At 43.2% G+C, this 22,257-nt stretch overlaps 1 protein-coding gene across 3 annotated transcripts in view; it reads left to right on the top strand.

Annotated features, from left to right (window-relative positions):
• LOC109869189 (arf-GAP with coiled-coil, ANK repeat and PH domain-containing protein 3-like) overlaps positions 1–21,521 on the top strand; it is a 74,642-nt gene extending 53,121 nt beyond the window's left edge. Inside the window, exons 5-24 of one of the 3 annotated variants that reach the window (XM_020459140.2) lie at positions 10–68; positions 1,016–1,199; positions 2,041–2,085; positions 2,197–2,292; positions 2,903–2,977; positions 5,117–5,128; positions 10,852–10,967; positions 11,300–11,351; positions 11,815–11,915; positions 12,160–12,271; positions 12,490–12,698; positions 14,058–14,222; positions 14,433–14,650; positions 14,801–14,902; positions 15,046–15,138; positions 15,355–15,584; positions 15,972–16,081; positions 16,370–16,480; positions 16,686–16,747; positions 20,164–21,521. In XM_020459140.2, coding sequence (XP_020314729.1) covers positions 10–68; positions 1,016–1,199; positions 2,041–2,085; positions 2,197–2,292; positions 2,903–2,977; positions 5,117–5,128; positions 10,852–10,967; positions 11,300–11,351; positions 11,815–11,915; positions 12,160–12,271; positions 12,490–12,698; positions 14,058–14,222; positions 14,433–14,650; positions 14,801–14,902; positions 15,046–15,138; positions 15,355–15,584; positions 15,972–16,081; positions 16,370–16,480; positions 16,686–16,747; positions 20,164–20,270 — 2,259 coding nt within the window. In that variant the 3' untranslated portion in view covers positions 20,271–21,521. The other 2 variants (XM_020459139.2, XM_020459141.2) reach the window with 2 other exon arrangements.
• The last annotated feature ends 736 nt before the right edge of the window (positions 21,522–22,257 follow it).

Below are 22,257 nucleotides of genomic sequence, written 5' to 3'. Positions count from 1 at the left end.
GTGTTTCAGATTCTGTTCGATCAAGCCCAGAGATCTGTAAAGCAGCAGTTACACACCTTTGTGAAAGAGTAAGTTCAAGACAACTTCCTTCCATTGTCTCATACTGTCTCCCCTGTATAGCTAGGTAGTGCTCCGCGTCAGAGAACGGGAAGCAGACAAACTATCCTGAGGCTCAGGGCCTTTTACCTGGGAAAGGTCAGGGGTCATGACCCTGCCCTTGTTGTTGTCTCAACTGCAACCTCCTGGGAAAACCCCTAGTCTGACAGTAGACTGAAACCACGGTTCAGGGATTTATTACCCACTACCAATAGGAAGGTGAACTGGGGTGATCTTGGTGGGAGAATAAGGAACATGTGTCAAACAAACTGAATTCTTCTTATTGAATCCTCCAACCACAAACAGTATTGTCATTTTCAACCATGTAGAAGGCATCAGCATGCTTCAGTTCAGCTGGCGGCTAGCCAACGAGTGTGTTCGCATACTCCCTAAAAATACCTTTGCTTGAAAAAGTAGACAAAAGCGGCAATGGTACTTTTTGTCACTTTTGGGATACCGTAGCCAGTATCCACTTCCTCAAAATAGTCATAATTAATCTAAGCTAACTCAAGAAATCTGCCATTAATTTAGAAGTTTGTGCCAAGAAGATCTTACATCTTAAGATGTTTGGTGCAGTATATCTCAAAGAAAAAATGTGCATGAAAACGAGACGTGTCTCATTGAATGACAACAAAGATTTTATTGAAGAACCCCTACAGTTGACCAATCATGGACGAAGGGGGCGTAGACTCGAGAGAGACATTTTGTGTGCCCGTAAACCCTTCCCGAAGTCCAAAACAAACAAAAGCATCCCAAAATGTTGTGACAATATATGCACAAACTCTTCTGAACTCTTTAGACTGGGAACCAAGCAGACACGTTTACTCCTGTTATCTGCTCAGGTACAACTATAGAAATCACATGAAGTATCTGTTGTTCCTAGGACCCAATCTCAGTGTCCCCAATTTCTCATTCTCAGGGATGTCCGTAAATTCAAGGAGACCAAGAAGCACTTTGACCGTGTGCGTGAGGACTTGGAGATAGCCCAGGTGAAGAACGCCCAGGCCCCCAGGAGCAAACCTCACGAGGTGGAGGAGGCCACCGGTACACTCAGCATCACCAGGAAGTGCTTCCGACACCTGGCCCTCGACTACGTGCTTCAGGTCAGCGATAGAGAACCCGTAACCAGGGATATATGACAACAGGAATTTAGACAGATGAGATGCCTTTGAATTCTGGAGGTCTAGAATAGAATAAAATACCAATTGGATTAGTGATTTCACTGGCAGGCCCTTAAAGATGGTGGTACAGTAGCTGTGGCATTGTACTCAGTTAGGAAATTGTAGTCACATATTGTGGTTCAGCATGGTTTTAGCTCTGCATGCACACATGTTGTCTCCTCTCCACTCAGTCTCTAGACAGCTATGTCTGTCTTTAGGAAACGAGAATTGATGTGGTGTGATCTCTGTGGCTCCCTCTGTCTGCAGTATGTCTCCCGGCACTAACGTCCTCTCTGCTCTAATTTTGCAGTTTGTGTGTTTGTGACCCTGTGTGGTTTTAATTAGCTGAAGGCAGAGAAGGTCACGGTTGTGTCTGGAGATGTATTCTAGTGACCCCTCAAATGTAGCGCAAGATCTAATTTAGGTTTGCATCATTCATTAACATAGCCAATGAGCTGAATGAATGTTTTTTTCTTCTTAAATGCCAACATGATGACCATAATTGGTTCATATAAAGGTCATTGCAGTATCATGTTGATGTAATGTTATTTTGTTCGTAACGTACATAAAAGCTGAGAGACAGGCAGGACTGCAGGACACATGCAGCACTGCTCTCTAGTGTCGTAAACGGTTGGTCACTGTTCTGACATCAGTGAAGTGTAACTATTGTCCACAAGAGGGAGATGTTTCGATGCACGGCAGTATCAGATCAGGCTGATTCTGGCGGAGTTTGTAACATACCATATTACTACTCACTGTCACCCACTTCTCTCCCGTCCTGCAGATTAACGTCCTTCAAGCCAAGAAGAAGTTTGAGATCCTAGATGCTGTAAGTGCCCTTAACGATCAGTCCCAACAACATGGAGTACAGCTCCGTTGGTAAAAACATACCAATAATAGATTGCTTGTATTCCTCTGTCTGTCTCTGTTTCCCCTGCAGATGCTGTCCTTCATGCATGCCCAGTACTCCCTCTTTCAGCAGGGCTACAACCTGCTGGATGAGATTGACCCCTACATGAAGAAGCTGGCTGCTGAGGTGAGCATCACTATCACCCTCACCGCCCTCATCCAGAGCCACGGCCAGCATACAGCTTTGCTGTTCCGCCGGGCCCTAAACCCTGGTTCCTGATTGGTATTGGATTGGCTCCGATGGAAAATATCGACCCAGGCAGAGTTGCATCACCGATGCCCTGTCCGCTGTTGTGCCGTCTGTTAACATAACAGTGCATTAGCCTTCTGATTTGACTGTGTGAAACCAGGGGCATTATCTGTTGAAAATCCCTGACTGTGCTGGGTGGTAGATGTAGCAGATATACTGTAGTAGTAGAACCATAACAGTGTTAGTCAAAGACTTCCACGGCATGGTATCCTGTCACACGTCCAGCATGCAGAAGAGTGAGACAGACTCGATCAGACGCTTCGTGACAAAACATTGACCTTGCGCACGCCCCCCATTTGGACGCTGCCAGTTGAAAGTGTGGCAGTTCCGTCTCTGAGCTCCACTCTGTCTGACGGCTATTCCTTCACGTTGCCTCTGTTTAAAACGAGGCGCTTCCGTGGACATTCCTTTTGCTTGGCCTCTTCTCTACCCACAAGTCTCAGCTATGTGATCAACGCCATGTGTGTTTTGTGAATCTTGTTTCTAGTTGGATCAGTTGGTGATTGACTCGGCCATGGAGAAGAGGGATATGGAACACAAGCACGCCACTGTACAGCAGAGGGTAAAGCAAGCAGCCATTTCACTCTTTCTGCTTCTCCTCTGGAAGTTACCCAGGGGTCTGGGGAATCTTGAGTTTGCTAGCCTGGTCCCATATCGTGTGTGCCATAGCCATGACTTCTCTATCGTTGCCATGCGCCGCGCATGTATGGCTTGATAGCACAGGAGGTTGGTGGCACCTTAAATTGGGGAGAACGGGCTCGTGTAAATGAACACAGAATGTATATGCTGTATCCTATTCTACTGTATCTTAGTCTGTGCCGCTCTGACGTTGCTCATCCATATATTTATATATTCTTAATTCCATTCCTTTACTTAAATTTGTGTATATTGTGTGTATTGTTGTGAAATGGTCAGATATTACTTTCTAGATATTACTAAACTGTCGGAGCTAGAAACACAAGCAATTCGCCACACCCGCAAAAACATCTGCGAACCGCGTGTATTTGACCAATAAAATTTTATTTTATTTGATCAAATACATCAAGCACATGGTTTGCAGGTGTTTGATGCCCTTCCGTTATGCGCCGTTCTCCACTCAGCAGCCTCCTGTGCTTGTTAACGATGGAAGAGTAGGATAACGAGGGCGAGGATAGTCTTCTGTGAGTTGGCCATGTCTGTGTTGGGACTAGGCTGGGAGTTTGGCTAGTGGTTTAGGAAACACAGCAGAGCTCCCTCCAATCCTAAATTCACCACCTGGCTACTGTTATGACTGGGGGATTAGGGAGGAGACTGGTCAGCGTTTGATTAGTCTGCCTCAGAAAGGCCAGTCGTTGGTTTAACCGTTAAACCAAGTGGAATTAAGTGTTTTTAAGAGGCTAATCCCAGTGTTGTCCACTGTAAATAAGAATGTTCAGCAAATTCGGTGTATGCTAGGCTAGCTAATCATTGAGATTTGTGGCCCGAACTGTATGTTTTTTTTTGCTGACATTTGAAATGTGGGTTCTCTCCGTTCCGTACACGTTTACACAGGCGGCCCAATTCGAATATTTTTCCCCCCACAAATTGGTCTTTTGACCAATCCGTTCAGCTCCGAAAAAGATTGGATGTGAAAAGAATTGATGTGATTGGTCAAAACACCCATTAGTGGAGAATAATATCCGAAACGGGGCTGCCTGTGTAAACATAGCCTAGGAGTACAGAATGGAGAGAACCCACTTTTTTTTTTTAAACAAACAGTTAGGGTGTAGACGTAATGCCTCTGATGTTATTTTAGTGCTTTAATTGATCATTTAGGTCTCAGATACAGGTCCACTGTGCCATGCTATATTTACTGATACAAATGTAAACTGCGGGCTGTCAGTTTGCTGTGAAACTGGCAGAAAACACACAGATACATTTGGGGCGAGTTGAAATTAGAAGGGAAAAGAAATTGGTGCTGTCCTCCAACGTCTACGACGATTACCGTGAGTTGGCAAGGCAGGCACAAACAGATCTGGGACCAGGCTAGTCCTGTTCTGGTTGTGAATGAATAATCCCTGGCTTGTTGAGTGGGACTTCCTGAGGTCCTCGCGATCTCCATATGAATGAGACACTGCAGTCTCCAGTCTCAGGGTACTGAGCCCCAGGAACAATACTTACTTACCTCAGGAAGGATCAGTGGCCATCTGTCCATCTGCCTACAGACAGCCAGGCAGACAGCCATGCAGGCAGCTAGACAGGCAGCCCTGGACACCCTATTTATCACCAGGCCACTGCCTGTAGTCTGGACACAGACAGAGAAACAGGAGGTGGCAGATTGGATAAGGGCCTAGCAGTTTTTAAAAATCTGTTTATGTCTGAAAATCTTTTTTTTTCTTTTCATGCAAGCGTCAAACTAACACACTCCATTGGAAAGTGGTAGTCTGTGAGCATGTTAGCCAGTGAGCATAATGTCAGCATCTGGTCACAAATCAAATGTAGGCTATGTTTTTATAGGGCTGGTCATTTTGAAGAGGAGCTCAAATATCAGGGACACTGTCTTCTAGAGTCAGATTATGAGATGCTGGAAGGCCAATAAATAGAATTATAATCTGAGGTACAATGAAGCAGTTGAGATTATTATATTATCACCCCACAATTGGTCTCTGCTATGTCCTCTTGCGTGTTATAATGCTGACCTCTCTCTCTCTCTCTCTAACCATGCTGCGATCTGCTCTACCAGACTCTCATGCAGGTGAGTACATTTTATACTTCACATGCTTGTTGTCTGCTTCTTGTGAGAGACTGATGCAGACGTACAGCACAGCTCAGAAGTGCCTCTGGAGAACATTAGCCAACCCCTTTGAAGTTATCTTAAGCACTAGTGTGCGGAGCTGCAGAGGCACACAACTGTACTCTGTGAATCATTTATATGACGCAATCAGATCCTCAGCGCTGACTGCTATCGGCATAGCATAGGATAGTATAGCATATACAGCCGTTTAGTTCTGAAGTGGATGGCTCTGTTCCCATGAGACTTCTCTTCTGTTCAGAAGTGTTCGGCCGAATGATTTTATGGATGTTTTGTAGATTCCAGAGGCAAAGAAAGGTTGAATCTTATTGATGGACTTTTTGATGGATATTTGTTCTTAATTTCATACAATTGGGAAATGTGTTTGTTATCACGCCACTTCAACCATCACCTTCTAGCTCAGCTACGGCATTTGACAAATCAGTAGTGGCCTTATTACAACGGGCACCATTTTGTGTTCCCCTCCCCTCCCTGAAGTCATACTCCGCTCTGAGCTGGTTAAATATCACAGGGATTTGATGGTCCTTCTCATCACATCTGGACATGAGCAATAACCCTTGTGTAAAGGTACATGGGACAATGGGGCATCCCTGACATTACCAGCAGAGAGATGAGAATAAAGTGCTGCCACCAAGTGTGACCGGAGCTCTCTGGTAAACAGAGCAGAGAAAGCCTGTAAATGTCAACCCCCTGAGAGGTCTTATTCATTTCTAACACTGGGTTTAATAGAGGAATTCTGTCCTCGACCACGTTTGATCTCTCCAGCTCAACACTAATACGGTACCGTTCACAACATTCTGGACTACTGTTCCTCTAGCACACAGCTTGTTAATGAATTAGGCTGATAAAAAAAATATATATATATACATTTTGATCATTTAAAAAAACTTTTCAGTACTTTAATATTCAAGATTTCAGGAGTCCTGAGGTTTCTATACACAATCTCGTTTATAATTGAGGCTTTTACCAGCATTAGCAGTATATTGCAGGATTGCGATTTCAAAGATTTAATCGGCTAATTTGTCTGTAAAGGTCGTGGTTAGAGGAATGAGAATGTGGGAGTTCTTTTTCACCAGTGTTGTACAGTGTCCACGCACTCAAGATGGGCTCGGTTACATGGTAACTGTTTCTCATGGCAACAGCGAAGGGAGAGCTAAATAAACCAGGTGGGGCTCCGGATTAGGTCAGACAGGCTGTTGTGTTGTGTGGGTGGGGCTGAGGCTAGGGCTGGTAAGGCAAGGTGCCAGGTTAGTCAGTGGTAGATGACACCTTGGGTATGAGGGGACAAGAGGATCCTTGCTGGCTGCAGACAATAGTGGTGTAGTATGTCACTGCAGACAGAATGGCTAATCAGTGCCACCAACTGTCCTGTCCTGGCCAGGGCCCATGTGGCAAAGAGTGAGGGGGCATATGTGTCTCAGAGGGGTTGGGTAAAATGCGGAAGACACATTTCAGTTTGAATGCCTTCAGTTGTACAACTGACTAGGTATCCCCCCTTTCCCTTTACCAGGTGGATGAGATATCAGGACGTTCCTCCCCAGTCCAGTTTAGTTTAGTGTAGTCGACTTTAGCGTGTTCTTGCCTCATTTGACATGCGCCTCTGCTGATCCTGATCAAAATCTCTGTCTTGTAGTATCTGTGTGTATTGTTTATCAGCTGCATGATGTAGGCCACACACAGCGCTGTGATTGCTGTTGCGACTGGACCGTTAAATGGCATATGTACTGCTGAGGTGAATGAGTACATGGACATGAATAAGTAACCGTTGTAAAAAAGTGGCAACTTATTTCTGTGTAAACTGTCTCAAATGGCTTAGGGCAAGAACACACTCAGGAGGCTAAAGGGCACATTTTTATTACCCCTTCAGCCACTAACTGCCACTCCTTGATAGTCCTGAAATTCTCTCCCCTGAAGTCGTATTTGGAACAATATCAGAGAGGGGTTTTCCAAGGGAACTTAGCACATACTTAACCAAGGGATCCTGAGATGCTCATGATGAGAATGAGATCTTAATATCTTACACAGTCACATTTCAGTCAGGCAGAGTCTCTCTCTATCCAATATCCAAGGGAGGGGTAATGGCAGAGTATATCAATAGTGGGCCTTGTTGTCGGTCCAGAGGAAAGTCTGTGGAGAGTCGGACACCCACGTTGCTTTGCTCTGACCGATGGAGACCCGGGGCTTTGATATTGGAGAGTGTTGAGGGGTTCCTTCTCAAAGTTACATAAATATGTTGTTAGTTTGCCCTATAACTTCTTTGAATGGAGAGCAAAACATTGTCATAAGCCCTCCACAGCTCTGTAGTCAGTAACCTCTGACCTCTGTCCTCTGTGGAACATGGCTGCTGGAATTAACGGTTTTCACCTGCATCCAACATCCATGCATCATCCATTCTAGTCTCCTTTCAATAATTGACTTATCAAATAAAGCACAGATGGGATTGCACCAGTAAATAGTTAGATTCCTTTTGAGTTATCTGCACCTACTAATTGGTGTAATATGTCTGACCAGAGCCATGATACACAACTCTATGTCTGACTATCTCACAGGCTGCTGTTGCCCCTTGGATGTCCTTTCACATTCCACAGCTCCCAATCCCCCTCATCTGGCACAGCGCCGCTGCTGCCGGCATCCGGGACAAGGATCAGCTCATATAACCTACGTTTAAGTTTACGGGGACACAACAAAGCTCTAACAGTAAATAAATAAATAAAAAGGAAGTTAAAGTAGCCTTTATTGTGAACCATTTGTTGTCTCTTGTTTTTTTTTTTTTAACACGGTGGCCCACCTGACTACATTGCTAACAAGATGCTCTGCTTCTATTCTTGTTGAATTATTGAACTGCCAGTCATTTCCCCTCTGCATGATGCCAGATCATGAATAATGAATGGCCTTTATTGTTCGGTTAGCTTGCATACAGGAAATATTTGCTTCCCTTTTTCATAACATGTGTTGGGTTACTCTAAAGGCATTATGTTTATGGTAAGGACAAACGTTCTCGAAGGGTACTGGACTAATTGATAAGTGCATATTTGTGTAGACTACACTATATGGTAAATGTGCTGCTACTGACATGTTTTCTGTAGTGGCTTGCAATTTAGTTAGTTTACTCTTTGTTCGGGTCGATGGCAAAGTCTCAGCTTCTCAGTGGTGATTGCTTGATTAACTGGGCTGGTTGCCAGATGGAATCATAGGGACGCGGGCCGGGCTCCATTTATTGCGCGCTGCAGAACACTCACGGTGTCCGAGTGTTGAGGAGTCGTAAAAGTGTCCAACCAGCACAGCCTGGATTCTGGTGTCATTTTAACAAACTGCACGTCTTTGGGTCTAGAGCGACTGAAGGCAACTCTGATTTGGAAGTTCGACGTTCCGCGAATAAACTGGCAGCTGTATGATAATAAGATCTAATCCAAAGACCCACACAGTGACGGCAGCAGGCAGGTGCTATTGTGGAGCGCGCACATGTCTGTGTAGGGTAGTTATTCACGATGCGGTACTAACAGTCCCAGAATTGTTCAGCGATCAGAGGACTTAACGGACATTTCATTTGCAGCTCGACAGCGATGCCTACTCACTGAGCATTTGATTAGAGTTCCTACATTTTCTGTTATATTTTGGTTTGCCTATTTACATGTCCAATGCTGGATAATTTAAAACGTTTGAAAATGAAGATATTTGGACGGTTGGACCACACTCTGGTGGGTTGAGCTTTATTTTGTAGTCTGTTAATCATTTTATTTCACTTCTACTTTGTATTGTTTTGATTGCATTTGCATTATGTTGCTTTATGGAGAGTTGACCTTTTGAGAAGAGAGGAGACTCATAATTTGAATACGGATATATTTTTATGACACAAAAAAATGACTTTTTAATTTGTGTCATGGAGTATTGAACAGCATATTTAGAAATAGCCTAGTTTATGGTCAACAGCAACACATTGTAAGATCAGACTGTAACAACAAATTGCACAACGCATATTTGTGCACGTCAAAATGAGTGATTTAAAAAAAAGTAGTAGTTGTATCATTCAAACATGGAGTGACTAGTAGTTAATGGCGTGCTGCCCTGCTCAGTGCTGCTAATACCCCGTTATGAAACTCAACTGATCACAGTGTCGGATGGGATCTGACTGTGTGCACCGTCACTGGCGTTCGTTTATCTAGGTCAGCTATGGAGCTATTCTGAATCGTCCTAAAAGAAAGAAATGACAGATTGGACAGAGTCGTCAAACCATCACCGTTTTTATTGCCTTTCATTAGAGAACTAATTTATTCAGATGGAACTTGACCACGATGGGAAGATTGTGTTCAATAGGTTGTTTGTGTATTTGTCATGAAAAAGAACCCAAACTGAAGCTAGATCAATGTTCTGTACCTATTCACCTGTCCATGGGTGAGTGTCACAGGCAAAGATTCAGGACATCAAATGATTCTAATCTAATACCTATTCTTTCTTATTCTTTCCTAATACTTGATTCTTTCTTTAACATTGGGGCGGCAGGGTAGCCTAGTGGTTAGAGCATTGGACTAGTAACCGAAAGGTTGCAAGTTCAAATCCCTGACCTGACAAGGTACAAATCTGTCGTTCTGCCCCTGAACAGACAGTTAACCCACTGTTCCTTGGCTGTCATTGAAAATAAGAATTTGTTCTTAACTGACTTGCCTAGTTAAATAAAGGTATAAAAAAATTGTCTCACAGTGGACCTCCATGTTCCTTCTGTGAGAGCTCTTTCATCAAGACTATTCATTAATGAGACAATTGTGTCTTGGCAGAGGAAGCTTTACCACTGTGATGTAATGCGGTTAATGGGCCAGACTAAGCACAAGCACTAAAATGTTTCTATATTTCTGTTGAAGGCATGGTAACGGTTTTGTACATGTTGTGTTGTGAGACATGCCTTTATTTCAAGAAGGATGCACATCCTAGCTACTACTTTCTAAATTAAACCAAATGACTGTCTGACTTGGCACAACGATTCATGATTCCGCTGAGACTTGAGCCGACGGACTGCACTAGGACACTGAACCTCAAGTAGCTGCCTTTCAGTGTGTAGTTGGTGTAAATGAAGAATCTGTGAAAAGGGTAGGGGGGTAGTAATTCTCTTCAGCCAGAAGATGCTTACACAACCATTTGCGTCAGAGTGAACATCTCAGATGGGAGTTCCTAAAGGGCACAGTGAATCGCTCTGTGAGGATGCACGGCACACTTTTCCCATCACATGCGCACACACGTGAATTGTGTTAACATGACTGCACAACTTTATGCATCTTTCATGGAGGGCTTATATCACATCCTGATCTTATGTGATGTCATAGTTCAACAAAGCGCAGAAGAGACTCCATTTTAGTGGTTCTCAAACCTCTCCTTTGGACCCCCTAGACTTTTCACAATCTTGTTGTAGCCCTGAACTATGTCACCGGATTCCCCTTTTATAAAGGGATTGTTGAATAGTTGACTAATTGAATCAGGCGTACCAGCTCTGGAATCGATCAAATACATGGAGCGGCTAGGGTCCCAGAGGAGGAGTTTGAGAACCACTGCTTCAGTCACTGTCCCTCTCAAATGCGTTCCCTCACTGATCAGTGAAATACCCTCATTTGTTCCTATGTTGAGTGGCCACAGGGTTAACTTGGGGTCCCCTTTTTTGTCTCTCTCAACTCTGACAGGACTTCTCGTATGACGACTCAAAGGTGGAGTTGTTCAACGTGGACGCTCCCAATGGCGTGGTGATGGAGGGGTACCTGTTCAAGAGGGCCAGCAATGCTTTCAAGACCTGGAACCGGTAACTAGATGACTGACGAGTAGCCATCACTAAACCAGCCACACTCTGGCTTCAAATCTATATATGCAGTATGACAGTAATCCTGTTGATTTGGTCTCTACCGTGGCAATGGTATGTTTTGTGGATATTGTATAGGATATCAAGACATACCATAGGGAACTAAAGAAATACCGTCTATTTACTAGGAAACCAATGGCCATACTTGCTAGCATTGAGTTACCTTGGTTAGAGAGAGACCCCCATCGCAGGACATAGTGGAGATCTATAATATATACTGTCTGTAGAAACATATCCATTTAACATACATCTGTTATTCATTTCTTGTTTTTCAGGCGGTGGTTTTCCATCCAGAACAGTCAGCTGGTCTATCAGAAGAAGCTGAAGGCTAGTCCACATAACCACCACCTATCATCTTTATAGGTCCCTGGGGGGGGTGGGGGGTGGGGTTGAGTGCAACTTTAATGGGGTATAGAGCTGCTCTGAAAGTCACAGTGATCTACATCGGCGAAACGCAACCCTCCCTCATTTAACACTGACTGCATTAGGGCAGAGGACCGTTACAGGATACTCCTCAAGAGTCCTGTCCAAAGACTGCGATGGATGGCTGTGTGTGTTAACCCCATCCTACGGCCTTACATCGACCCTCGCATGAATCCATAGTGGGATATAGAATGTGAGCGTCAGTGTACTCATATGCACATTGGCTCAAAAGGGGAAAGGTGCTCAACTTGGGAATCCAAACGACATGTCTTACTTTACTCCAGGACACATTGGACATAATGTTGGTGTGATGAATAATTGAACTGATTTGACTGACCGGGCCTTTTTCACTGTTACTGACCAATAGGATTCCCTGACGGTGGTGGTGGAGGACCTCCGGCTTTGCTCTGTCAAGCCCTGTGAGGACATCGAGAGGAGGTTCTGCTTCGAGGTTGTCTCCCCCACCAAGTATGTTCTTCTTCGTGCCCTTCTATTAAGGAATGAGCTGTAAACTCAATTCACATTTGTTCCAAGGGATTTGTCTTACACATGCATTCAATTTATTTAAATCCCTTGAGGTGACATTTTAAGAAAATGTCCAATAAGATTTCTTCTAAATCATTCGCCTCCTTCTAAGAGGGCCAAGGGGCTATCGTTTTGTACTGTTGAGAGACTGTGTGTTGTAATATGGGGCTGTCTTTCCATTCTACAGGAGCTGTATGCTCCAAGCGGAGTCGGACAAGCTTCGGCTAGCCTGGATCCAAGCAGTGCAGGCCAGCATTGCCTCGGCATACAGGGAGAGCCCAGACTACCATTATGTCGAGGTCAGTTGGTCCATCTATCGTAAACATAACTGTCAAACAAACAATGATATTCTCTTCACTTTCTCACCACGACACGTCATTTATAAGCTTATATGCTTGCATGAAGTGATAGTCATTTGTGAGCTATCTAAAATCAAGAGTCTCATGCCTCAAGAGAATGATTGCATGCCTCTGTTATGCGCTTTTTGCCATGTGCGCGTGTCTCGTCTCACCACTAGCGCCTGGACAGGACCGCCTCGCCGTCTGTCAGCAGTATCGACTCGGCCAGTGAGCCTCGGGAGCGTAGCGTGAGGGGGGAGAGTATTCTGCACCGCATCCAGTGTCTCCCGGGCAACGAGTATTGCTGTGACTGTGGCCAGGCTGACCCGCGCTGGGCCTCCATCAACCTGGGCATCCTGCTTTGCATCGAGTGCTCCGGCATCCACAGGTAATGTCAGTTTGTATAGAGGCCAGGGCATCCTGCTCTGGCATCCACAGGCACTGTGTCTGGATGGACTGGAGACATCTGAGTCACCTCAGTTTATATAGAGCATAATAAAAGCTATAGTCTTATGAGTTATATTCTAAATATATTAGCTCAAAAAGTATAGCTCTGTTTTAGCTAGTATAAGTTTAGTATAGCTAGCTTGGCCTGCTGAGAGCGACTACATAAAGGCATACTACACTGGCCACGCATACTGTTGTATGGTCTACTCTAGACCTAAGCTCCTTTTGGTTGTAGATCAATGGATGTAATGTAGTAGCAGCAGATTGTAGCGTAGGGCGAGGGGTCATTTTAAGGGGTCACTTGTGACTGTTTCAGACCATGTTTCTTACCATGTGCTGGTCTCTTGGCTCTGAGAATATGAAAGAGTCCCAATGACCAAAAGGGTGCCTTAGCCTTACCTTGTCATCTGCTAGTATAGGGCACGTTCTGGGTTTACTATGCGGCTAGGCTGCTTAACTCTACTTATGGGATCACGCTGTGTTTGATTGGGAGAGCTCATTGAGTGAGTAGACAGGATGGGAGTTAGACGATAAGCGCCACAGCACTGAGACACTCTGAATATAATGGCATCCCTTTAATGGTGAAAGTACGCAATTGTTGACTAACCGGACCAAAGCAAGCCGGAGATTCCTGTCTAATACCTGTCTGTCCTTAATACTGTGGCTCTGTTGACTCCAGAACGGCATTCATCATAGCTGTACCCCGCTAGGTTATTTGTCAAGCATGAGGCGAGATGGGGAAAGTTTTCCTCCATTTACGGTTTACTGCAGAGATGCAGCAATTATCAACGCTTATGTAATCCCCACCTCCTCTGGACCATCTGCTGAATATTCATGATCTGTTTCTCTCAGAGCCTGTCTTCTCACAGTGCTGAGGTGAGATCACATGAGGTTTCCCATTAGCGTGGCGGAGGGATACAGAGACACTATCTCACGCAGTTTTTATTTTTGGCATGCAGCGCAGCAGTTGCCTGGATACCAAAAGGTTTTGTTCGTGGAGCGGAGATTTGCATGACATTGAGGGCAGCTACTCTGTTTCCAAGGGGATAACGCCCGTGTGATTTGAAACCCCTACTGCAGCTTTTCAACTGTCATGGAGCTTCCTGTGTTGCTTATTAGGGGAGGCTATTACGTCTGCCTTCGTAATGTTATAAGCAAAGCAAGGGAAAAAAATATGTTGGTAGCAACACTAACTTCAAATGCTTCTTACCCAATAATAATTCTAGCCACGGAACTTGAAGACATACAGGATTCAAATGCCATCACATTAAGACTAGTTGTGCCTCGGTCTCTGTTGCAGGAGTTTGGGGGTTCACTGCTCCAAGGTGCGCTCTCTAACGTTGGACTCATGGGAACCTGAGTTACTCAAGTTAATGTGCGAGCTGGGAAACAGTGTCATCAACCACATCTATGAGGGAGCATGTGAGGAGCAGGGCCTGAAGAAACCAGGGCCCTCAAGTTCCAGGTAAGAACTGCCACACCCTATTCAAATGCTTCTACCTGATTTTTATTTTATTTTTACCCCCCCCCCCCCTCCCCCTTGAATATTTAGATCAATTATTTCCCCCCAGATAATTGGTGGAGACTGGGAATGTCCTCTGAGCAACTGTGTATATTTGATGGTTAGATGCTAGGGTCATTGTGATGAATCAATATTCCATGCTATCTTCTGCAGGCAAGAGAAGGAGGCGTGGATCAAATCTAAGTACGTGGAGAAGAAGTTCCTGAAGAAGTTGGGGGCCACCGAGGTGCTGGTGAACGGCGGGCGAAAGTCAGCGCGCCGGTGGAGTGTGAAGAAGTGCCGGAGACACAACAGTGCCACCACAGTGCCCAAGACTCGACGAAAATATCGCCAGGAGCTTGGTAGCGCCTCCCCTGCCACCCTCTCCTCGGGTACTCTAATTGCTCTCCTGCCACTAGAGAAAGGATACCTTATTTATCTTTGTATTCGTTATTCCCCATTGTGCTAAAGCATCAGTTGACAATGACAACCCAGTACATAAGACATTTAACATTTACACATTCCCTCCTTGTGCTTAACAGCGGCTTCAGCTCTAGAGAGGAAGTTCCGGCGAGAGTCACTGTTTTGTCCAGATGAGCTGGACAACCTCTTCTCTTACTTCGACACGGGATCTGGGCCTCGTAGTAAGTTACCTACCCGTCTAATATACAAACACTACACCCTAAACCACAGAGATACTTGAATCCTTTATGTGGTGTGTGTGTAAAGTGAAATAACTAGAAGCAACACTAACGTGACCATGGCTTGGCTCCAATTGGCCCTGCAGGTCTGAGCAGTGACAGTGGCCTGGGGGGCAGTACAGACGGCAGCACAGACATCCTAGTGTTCGGCTCAGTGGTGGACAGTGTCACAGAGGAGGGTAAGAGAAACACGTTACGGGTAACTGATGGAATGGGAAAAAAATGTGCAACATATATGTTCAGCCATCGTTTTGAAATGCCATTTTCAGAAACCCTGGCAATTGATCTCAATCATCCTTAATTGCCCTTGAGGGGATAAATAAAGTTGCATTGAATCCTAGTTGTCGTGGTGGTTGTTCTGGTTTTGTAACTCTGCTGTTTCTGTCTCTCTGCAGAGCGTGAGGTGTCAGAGGACTCTAGCGGAGAGGCCGAGATGGAGCCGGAGCCTGAGACCCAGTCGGACCCAGAGGATAGGCGTGAGCTCCACCCTGGGGCGCTGCTCTACAAGGCCTCCCAGGCACGCAACCTGCCCGTCATGGCCGAGGCGCTGGCCCACGGGGCTGAGGTCAACTCCGTCAACGACGAGGATGATGGCAAGAGCCCACTCATACAGGCTGTGATTGGGGTGAGCCATTGTAATAACAGGCAGGCTTGTTCTTAGTACACTGGCAAAGGCAGTCCTTGTCGTTCGAGATGAATAGCGCTGGAGGCATCTTGCTGAAATGTTCTTCTTCAGTGGCCTCAACTGACAGCACTGCAACATACATGAATGTGTGCATCTATCCATACAGGGTGTCTATGCATGATCACAATATTCTAAATATGCACAACGTACTGGGAGCATATTTAGAGTGTGCGACTTTCTGTAATTATTTTAATACAGTTTAATACATTTTTGGGTGTGCGTCAGCTTGTGCTTTTTTACTGACCACAATATTCTGTCACATTTTATCTGTGCTTTATTTGGCCATATGGAGAGAGCCTCACAACGTGTGTGTGTGTTCCATTCCAGGGCTCTTTGATAGCCTGTGAGTTCCTGCTCCAGAATGCAGCTGACGTCAACCAAAGAGACGCAAAGGGGAGGGGGCCACTGCACCACGCCACATATCTGGGACACACAGGGTGAGTAGTGCCAAGGCATAACACGTTCCCTGTTTCTTTCCTTACTATCGTCAATGTTCTTTTTGAGTCACTAGTGAACACTTTTAAAGAATAGTTTTCATGGACAATGATGTAGCTTGCAAGGCAGATTATTGTTCGGTTCTTTTTTTTTTTTACATTCTTATTGTTCCTCGGGCTAAATGGCATAAGGGACGAAGCTGCAGGGTCCAGTTCTGTTTATGCTGATTCAAATGTGGGAGTGTTCAGTACATGTTCCCGTCTGATCCGTCTCCATGCTGCCCTCTACAGGCAGGTGTGTTTGTTCCTGAAGAGAGGAGCCACGCAGAACGACGGGGACGAGGATGGCCAGGACCCTCTGAGTATCGCTGTGCAGGCAGCCAACGCAGACATCGTCACCTTGTGAGTTTCAGTGGGACACAACACCCTTGTCCCTCAACTTACTCAGCCTCACACAATCCTTTGAAATACATGTTATGACCGGGGGTTAACTTGCTAGACGACTGTAGCTCCTCACTTCTGGCTAGTATGAGTGGATCCATCTGACATGTTGTGTTCCATCCCTCCCTCTTTCCTTCTCTCTCCCACCTCCCTTTTTTCCCCCAAGGTTGCGTCTGGCCAGGATGAACGAGGAGATGCGGGAGTCGGAGGGACCGTTCGGCCAGCCAGGTCAATACCCCACCAGCAGCCCCACTGAACAGCAGTATAAGAAATGCATACAAGAGTTTATCTGTCTCAACATAGCTGAGTGCTAGAAGTCAGTCACACTTCCTGGTCCAGTTCAGTCTTTCCCTTTCTGGTCATGGTTGGAGGGGAAGCCAATAGCATACCAGGACTGTGGCGGGACAGGCCTGTCGGGAATCTTGTGCAGGAAGGAACGTAGTCCAAAACACACATTTCTCTACCAGATTCCCTACACGCTGCTGTCCCTCCCAGCTTTATGGTTCTTCTCTTTAAAAAACTGTTTCACCCAGTGCTGCAGACTAACATTGTTCAAACGAGGCCAGACCAGAATATGCCAACTACTATTCCTTATCAACGGCATAGGATGTCAGTATCATTAACTCTTATCATGATGTCAAAACTGTACTGTTGACTTGGACTGGCAACATTTAGTTCAGAGTTAGGTCATTTGTCAACAAATGGTTAGGGACCAAATTTATAATCGACTTTCTAAGTGAATTTAAATCATAATGTAAACAAACTAATAACCATGTCAAGTGGATTAATTCAGCTGCTCTTTATTCATTTGGAGAGGGGACAGGTGTTTGCGTGCGGTTTTCAAGGTAGGTTAGTGTGCTCCGAACCAAAGACCAGATCAGACCAATATGCTGCACGATACTTTCATCAAGCTACTCTGCCTGCTCATGTAACAATACCAAAGCAGCACACGGGTAGTCTTGTCAAGGGTATAAAAACAGACCTTCATTTCAAGGCCTGTAAAGTTGTTGTCGTTCTAGCTTGTCGGTTCTGCTCCAGCTGTGTTGTGTTGTGGCATGAGGTGGTTCTTCAGTACACGCACACTGTGTGAAAATAAAGAGGCGTGTACTTGTGAATTTCATTATGGTGATTAGCCAGGATAACAATGAAGCTAAGGAACAACTGTGATTGAGTGTAGATGATATGGATTATTTTATCATTTCATAGATTTTTAAAGCAACATTATGCACTTTTCCTACCAACAATGATTTGAATTTCATTTAGTTACTTTTCGGTATTTTCATTTAGTAGTGTAGGTTTTCTCCCTTAATTTATGATGAACTGCCCAGAGCAATAATAATTTAAATACAGATACTCTGTATTTTTTGTATTCATTTTATCAATACGATGCAGATGGTATTTTTTTAACTGGATATATTTTGTTCAATTTTATTTTCCTGAGCACTCACACGCACAAGGCCAGTTAACCTTCACTGTCATTTCTTCACCTCTCTTCTTGGAAAAGACAACCACAACTCACAATCTTATAATAGAAAATGACCGAGATTTACCTTAAACTGCGATGAGATGGACGTTTTTTTTTATATATAATATGAAAACACACATGTATTGGGTACAGTATTTGTATATGTTTGTCGAAAATATTGACTTATTATGGTATTCTGATGTATCATGGCTATACAGTATTAGATTAGTTCTGGGTTTCTTGGTTGAATAGTGCATGGGTTGCCGGTGCCCAGGTCTTTCAAAGCCATGTTGGTTTTGTTTATTTCATTAATCTGTGTATGGTAATATTTTATATATTGTTAAAAGAAAATAACTGCGTGATGTGCTGCCAAATCATGAGAACTGTACATAAAAAGACATTACAGATCTGTGGTCTATAATCAAACTGAAACTGAAAACTGATATGTTGGATAGAATACCCCATAATATACAGGCATAGTTTCCCAGGCCTATGAGAAGGGGAGAGAAAGATTGGTCCATGCAAATATGCCAGCTTTCCCTCTAGCTCCTCTGAATACCAACAGAATACCCCCTTCTCTGTAAGCACTGCCCGTGTACACACTATACATGCCGTATGTACATAGCGAGAGGGTGACCACAGTGCCCAGGTTTAATTTGATACTGTGCAGTTGCTTACTACCATTTTTGAAATCATCTTAAACAGGAAATGTAATTAGTTTTACTCGCTAGTAACAACTTATGTTTGGCATTGCGTTTGTGTTGCTTGAGTTTACTTCAAGCCAAAGACCACACAAAGTTCAAGTCATTTGAGGAGAAAGTAATGAGTAGAAAAGAAGACGAGACCAAGAGTAGTGACTCTTGTGAAATATCTGGGAAACAATGTTATGACTAAACAATGCCGACGATTTGCATCAAGCCACTAAAGGTTTACATGTTGTACAGTGTTTGAGTCAGTGGATTGTTTAAACTATTGGTTGACTAGGTGACTGTTCTGCTGTAAATATGCTAAAAACTATTAACACTTAAAACTGCTTGCTTCTATCTTCTGTATTTTCATTTTTGTGTTTCTGACTTTTAAATCTGTACATTTTCTTTGTATATGGTTAGAGAACACGTGTCTCTGGATATCTTTGTGCAAGTTACACTACTGCTACCGTTTTATGTTATTTCCCTTTTCCTAATATCTTCTAAAATGAGAAAATACTGAAAATAAATGAAAGATGTGATTCAAAGCCTGACTTCTCCCACTGCTTCTTGCTTCATTTATTCTGTTCTTTTATATATCACTGTTATAACACTTTCCCTCTGTCACTACAACTAACCGCATTAACCTGAACTGGCACTGTACCTATTAGTCACACATTTTCAGAGATTAGAAACGTTGTCCTCTGACATTTAACTCAAGTATGGATTCAAATGAGTTCTATGATGAATTCAGTTTGCCCCTATAACATTAGTGATTTACAAAACCGTTTCATGGCTTTGTTTTCAATTTCTCACCTGTAGGTGGTGTGCTGCTTAAAGAAAAGGTTCACCCATTTTGAATGTTTAATTGTTTTGGTGCATCTCTGAGTGATGTTCTATTGATTCCCGGGGTCATTTCATGTTTTCATGTGTATCTGAGTTATTGGCGTTCAAGTAGGCAGAAATCTGGCTGATATGACGTAGCGTCGTGACAAAGCCGCTCTCACTACACTGGGAAGTTAATAGGAATATGACTTTTAGATCGCGAAAACATCTATCATGTCAGATTTCAATACTGGCCGATGTCATAACTCGGGAGGACGTCTTCTCTCGTATGAGCCATTGATCATAGACACACACACAGGAAGAGACTGGAATGTTATTTTTAATTAGTCAAGCTGAGAATTTCTCACGAGGTCGAAAGGAGTTCGACTGGCTGTAACCATGGTCACCAGAAAACTGAAGCTTGAGAATTTAGAAATCGAGTAAAGCCGAGCGTCTTGGTCCCTAGACTGTGGTTTTGTTCCTCTGTTGATTTATCGAGATTAGAGGCTCTGTCATTTTTGAAAATCATTTCAGGTTTTGAACAATCGATGTTTTTTTTAATACTCAAATTCAACATTATTGTACGGTAGGCCTACTGTTATTTACCAGATCGATTGAATGCAATTCTTGATGATAATGTTCTGTTACATTGCTATCCTTTTTTTCAGGAGACACTACTTACCTGGATATCTTCCGAGAGTTTTCTCACATGGCCTCACACAACCCAGAGAAGCTGAAGCGGAGGAGTGTGCATTTCAGACACTCTTTCAGGTAGCCCACGGAGGGATGAGATGTCTGGGAAGTCATACTTGAAGAGTGCAACAGTCACTTTCCTTACATCATTACAGATTTGCACAGTGAATCTAGCCCCCTCATATTCAGAACCTGACTTCACTAATCCTCTCAGATCCTCAACTCATAAATGTTCTTCACAAATGAGAACCACTATTGCCCTCTTCCAAATTGCCCCACAACAGCTATTATCTCTACTGATAATCCCAATACCACCTCACACTAAATTACTCCGCTCATTTTACTGGTAAAACCACTTTTGTCAACATGCACTATAGTATATGGGAGATGCCTAGAAATGTTGCCTCTGAAAGCATAGGGAGATGCTCTCAAGAATTGTTGTCACCTGTGCTATAAACATCTGTGGATTCTTAGATGATGTTCACGTATTACTTATTTGACAGAAGATGTTGATGCTTTTCACCAATTGGGAAGCGTATTTTGTTGGAGAATGTTGTATGTTACAAATGTGTGAGATGCGTATTCTGTTATCAAATCAATCCTTTTGTTTCGATAACGTTTTGTGATGTAGCCTGTACTCGCTTTATGAGGATTTGCTGGACTTGTCCTCTCTTAAATTACCGCACGACATCGTTTTTAAGCGTTGCTGTTCAACGTTAACTGTAGATGAATCCAAGCACTTAACAGTTTCTCATCCCGTGTTCTAGATAGATGTCAGGAGCCTTTAAGCATTATAACGTTTTCTTTGTGTGCTCAGATCAGCTTGATTAATTTGTTCAATGTACCTGACTCATTATAGGAATATAAGCATATTATTTACATCGCAAAATGTTTAGTTTTTTTTTGTATTCAGCTGTGTGTAATGCATGACTTTGGTCCATTTTTATATTTCTTACACATAAACAAACTTGAATTAAGCAGCAATGCCTCTACACTACAGCCTATAGGCTAAATGGATAGGGTTGTTTACTGTGTGTACCATCCAGTTCTTTGAAATGTGTTATAATGTCAGTATTATTTTTTAAATACTTTTTGTTTTTATCCTGGAACTATATGGAAGGTGATTTTTGATATTGACTATGCTGGTATAGTCTTAATTTTTGATGAAATGTAATGAAAAATCTCTTTATATTCATACCACTATGAATTTCAATGCAGATATTGTATATAAACGCTGTAGAGGCAAAATGCTAATATATCTGAAAGGAAAGTTATTTTGTCATGAATATTTTTGTCTTGAAGGGTGAAAATAAAGAAAGTCTCTTAAATCTGACTGTTGTTGACACAATGGTTTGTTGCCTGACTGGCAGTTAAACAAATTATACAAGACTGATGTGTCCATATTTCTGAAACTAATTATATTTAAGGCCAGCACCACAGGCTGAAATTACATTTTTGCATCTACCTACCTACCAATTTTGAGATTTTTTTGGTATTTTGGTCCATCAATATTAGTATTTTCAAAAAGTAAACATAATTTTTTTTTTTAAACTTGATGAAAATGTATATACTTTCTTTAGTTCATCATACTACCGTCATCAATTTTCCATCATTTCAAAGCTCACTACATTAAATGACACATAATTTAAAAGCCCATTTCATAGAGAATGTTACAAACTGGAATATATTTAGTAACTTATTTTTAAGAGATGTTGATTGGGTCTAGGCGTTTGGTAGCTTAAATTCAGTGTACTTGTCTAACTGCCCTTTCCTGAATCATTTTCTCAGCTTCAGAAGCATCTGCATTCACCAAATGGTGTATGGTTATCCTTAAATATATTCTCCAGACTTGCCCAGATGGAATTGTTGATATGTTGTCAATTATTTATTCTAGATAACATTTTCTTTGGAAGAATTTGCCAATAATGCATTTTACAAGCATGTCTTTAACTATTTTACAAATAGAAGGATGAAAAAAAGTATTTATCCACAATCTGCTCTGGAGAAGTCCGAAACCAAAATATTTTGACTGGCTTCAATAGTGTCCAGGAAAATGGATTTGCGCAATA

This window comes from Oncorhynchus kisutch, linkage group LG24, assembly GCF_002021735.2.
Source record: "Oncorhynchus kisutch isolate 150728-3 linkage group LG24, Okis_V2, whole genome shotgun sequence".
Lineage (NCBI taxonomy): Eukaryota > Metazoa > Chordata > Actinopteri > Salmoniformes > Salmonidae > Oncorhynchus > Oncorhynchus kisutch.
The sequence above is the reverse complement of the archived record's forward strand: the minus strand, read 5'-3'. Positions and strand labels throughout refer to the sequence as shown.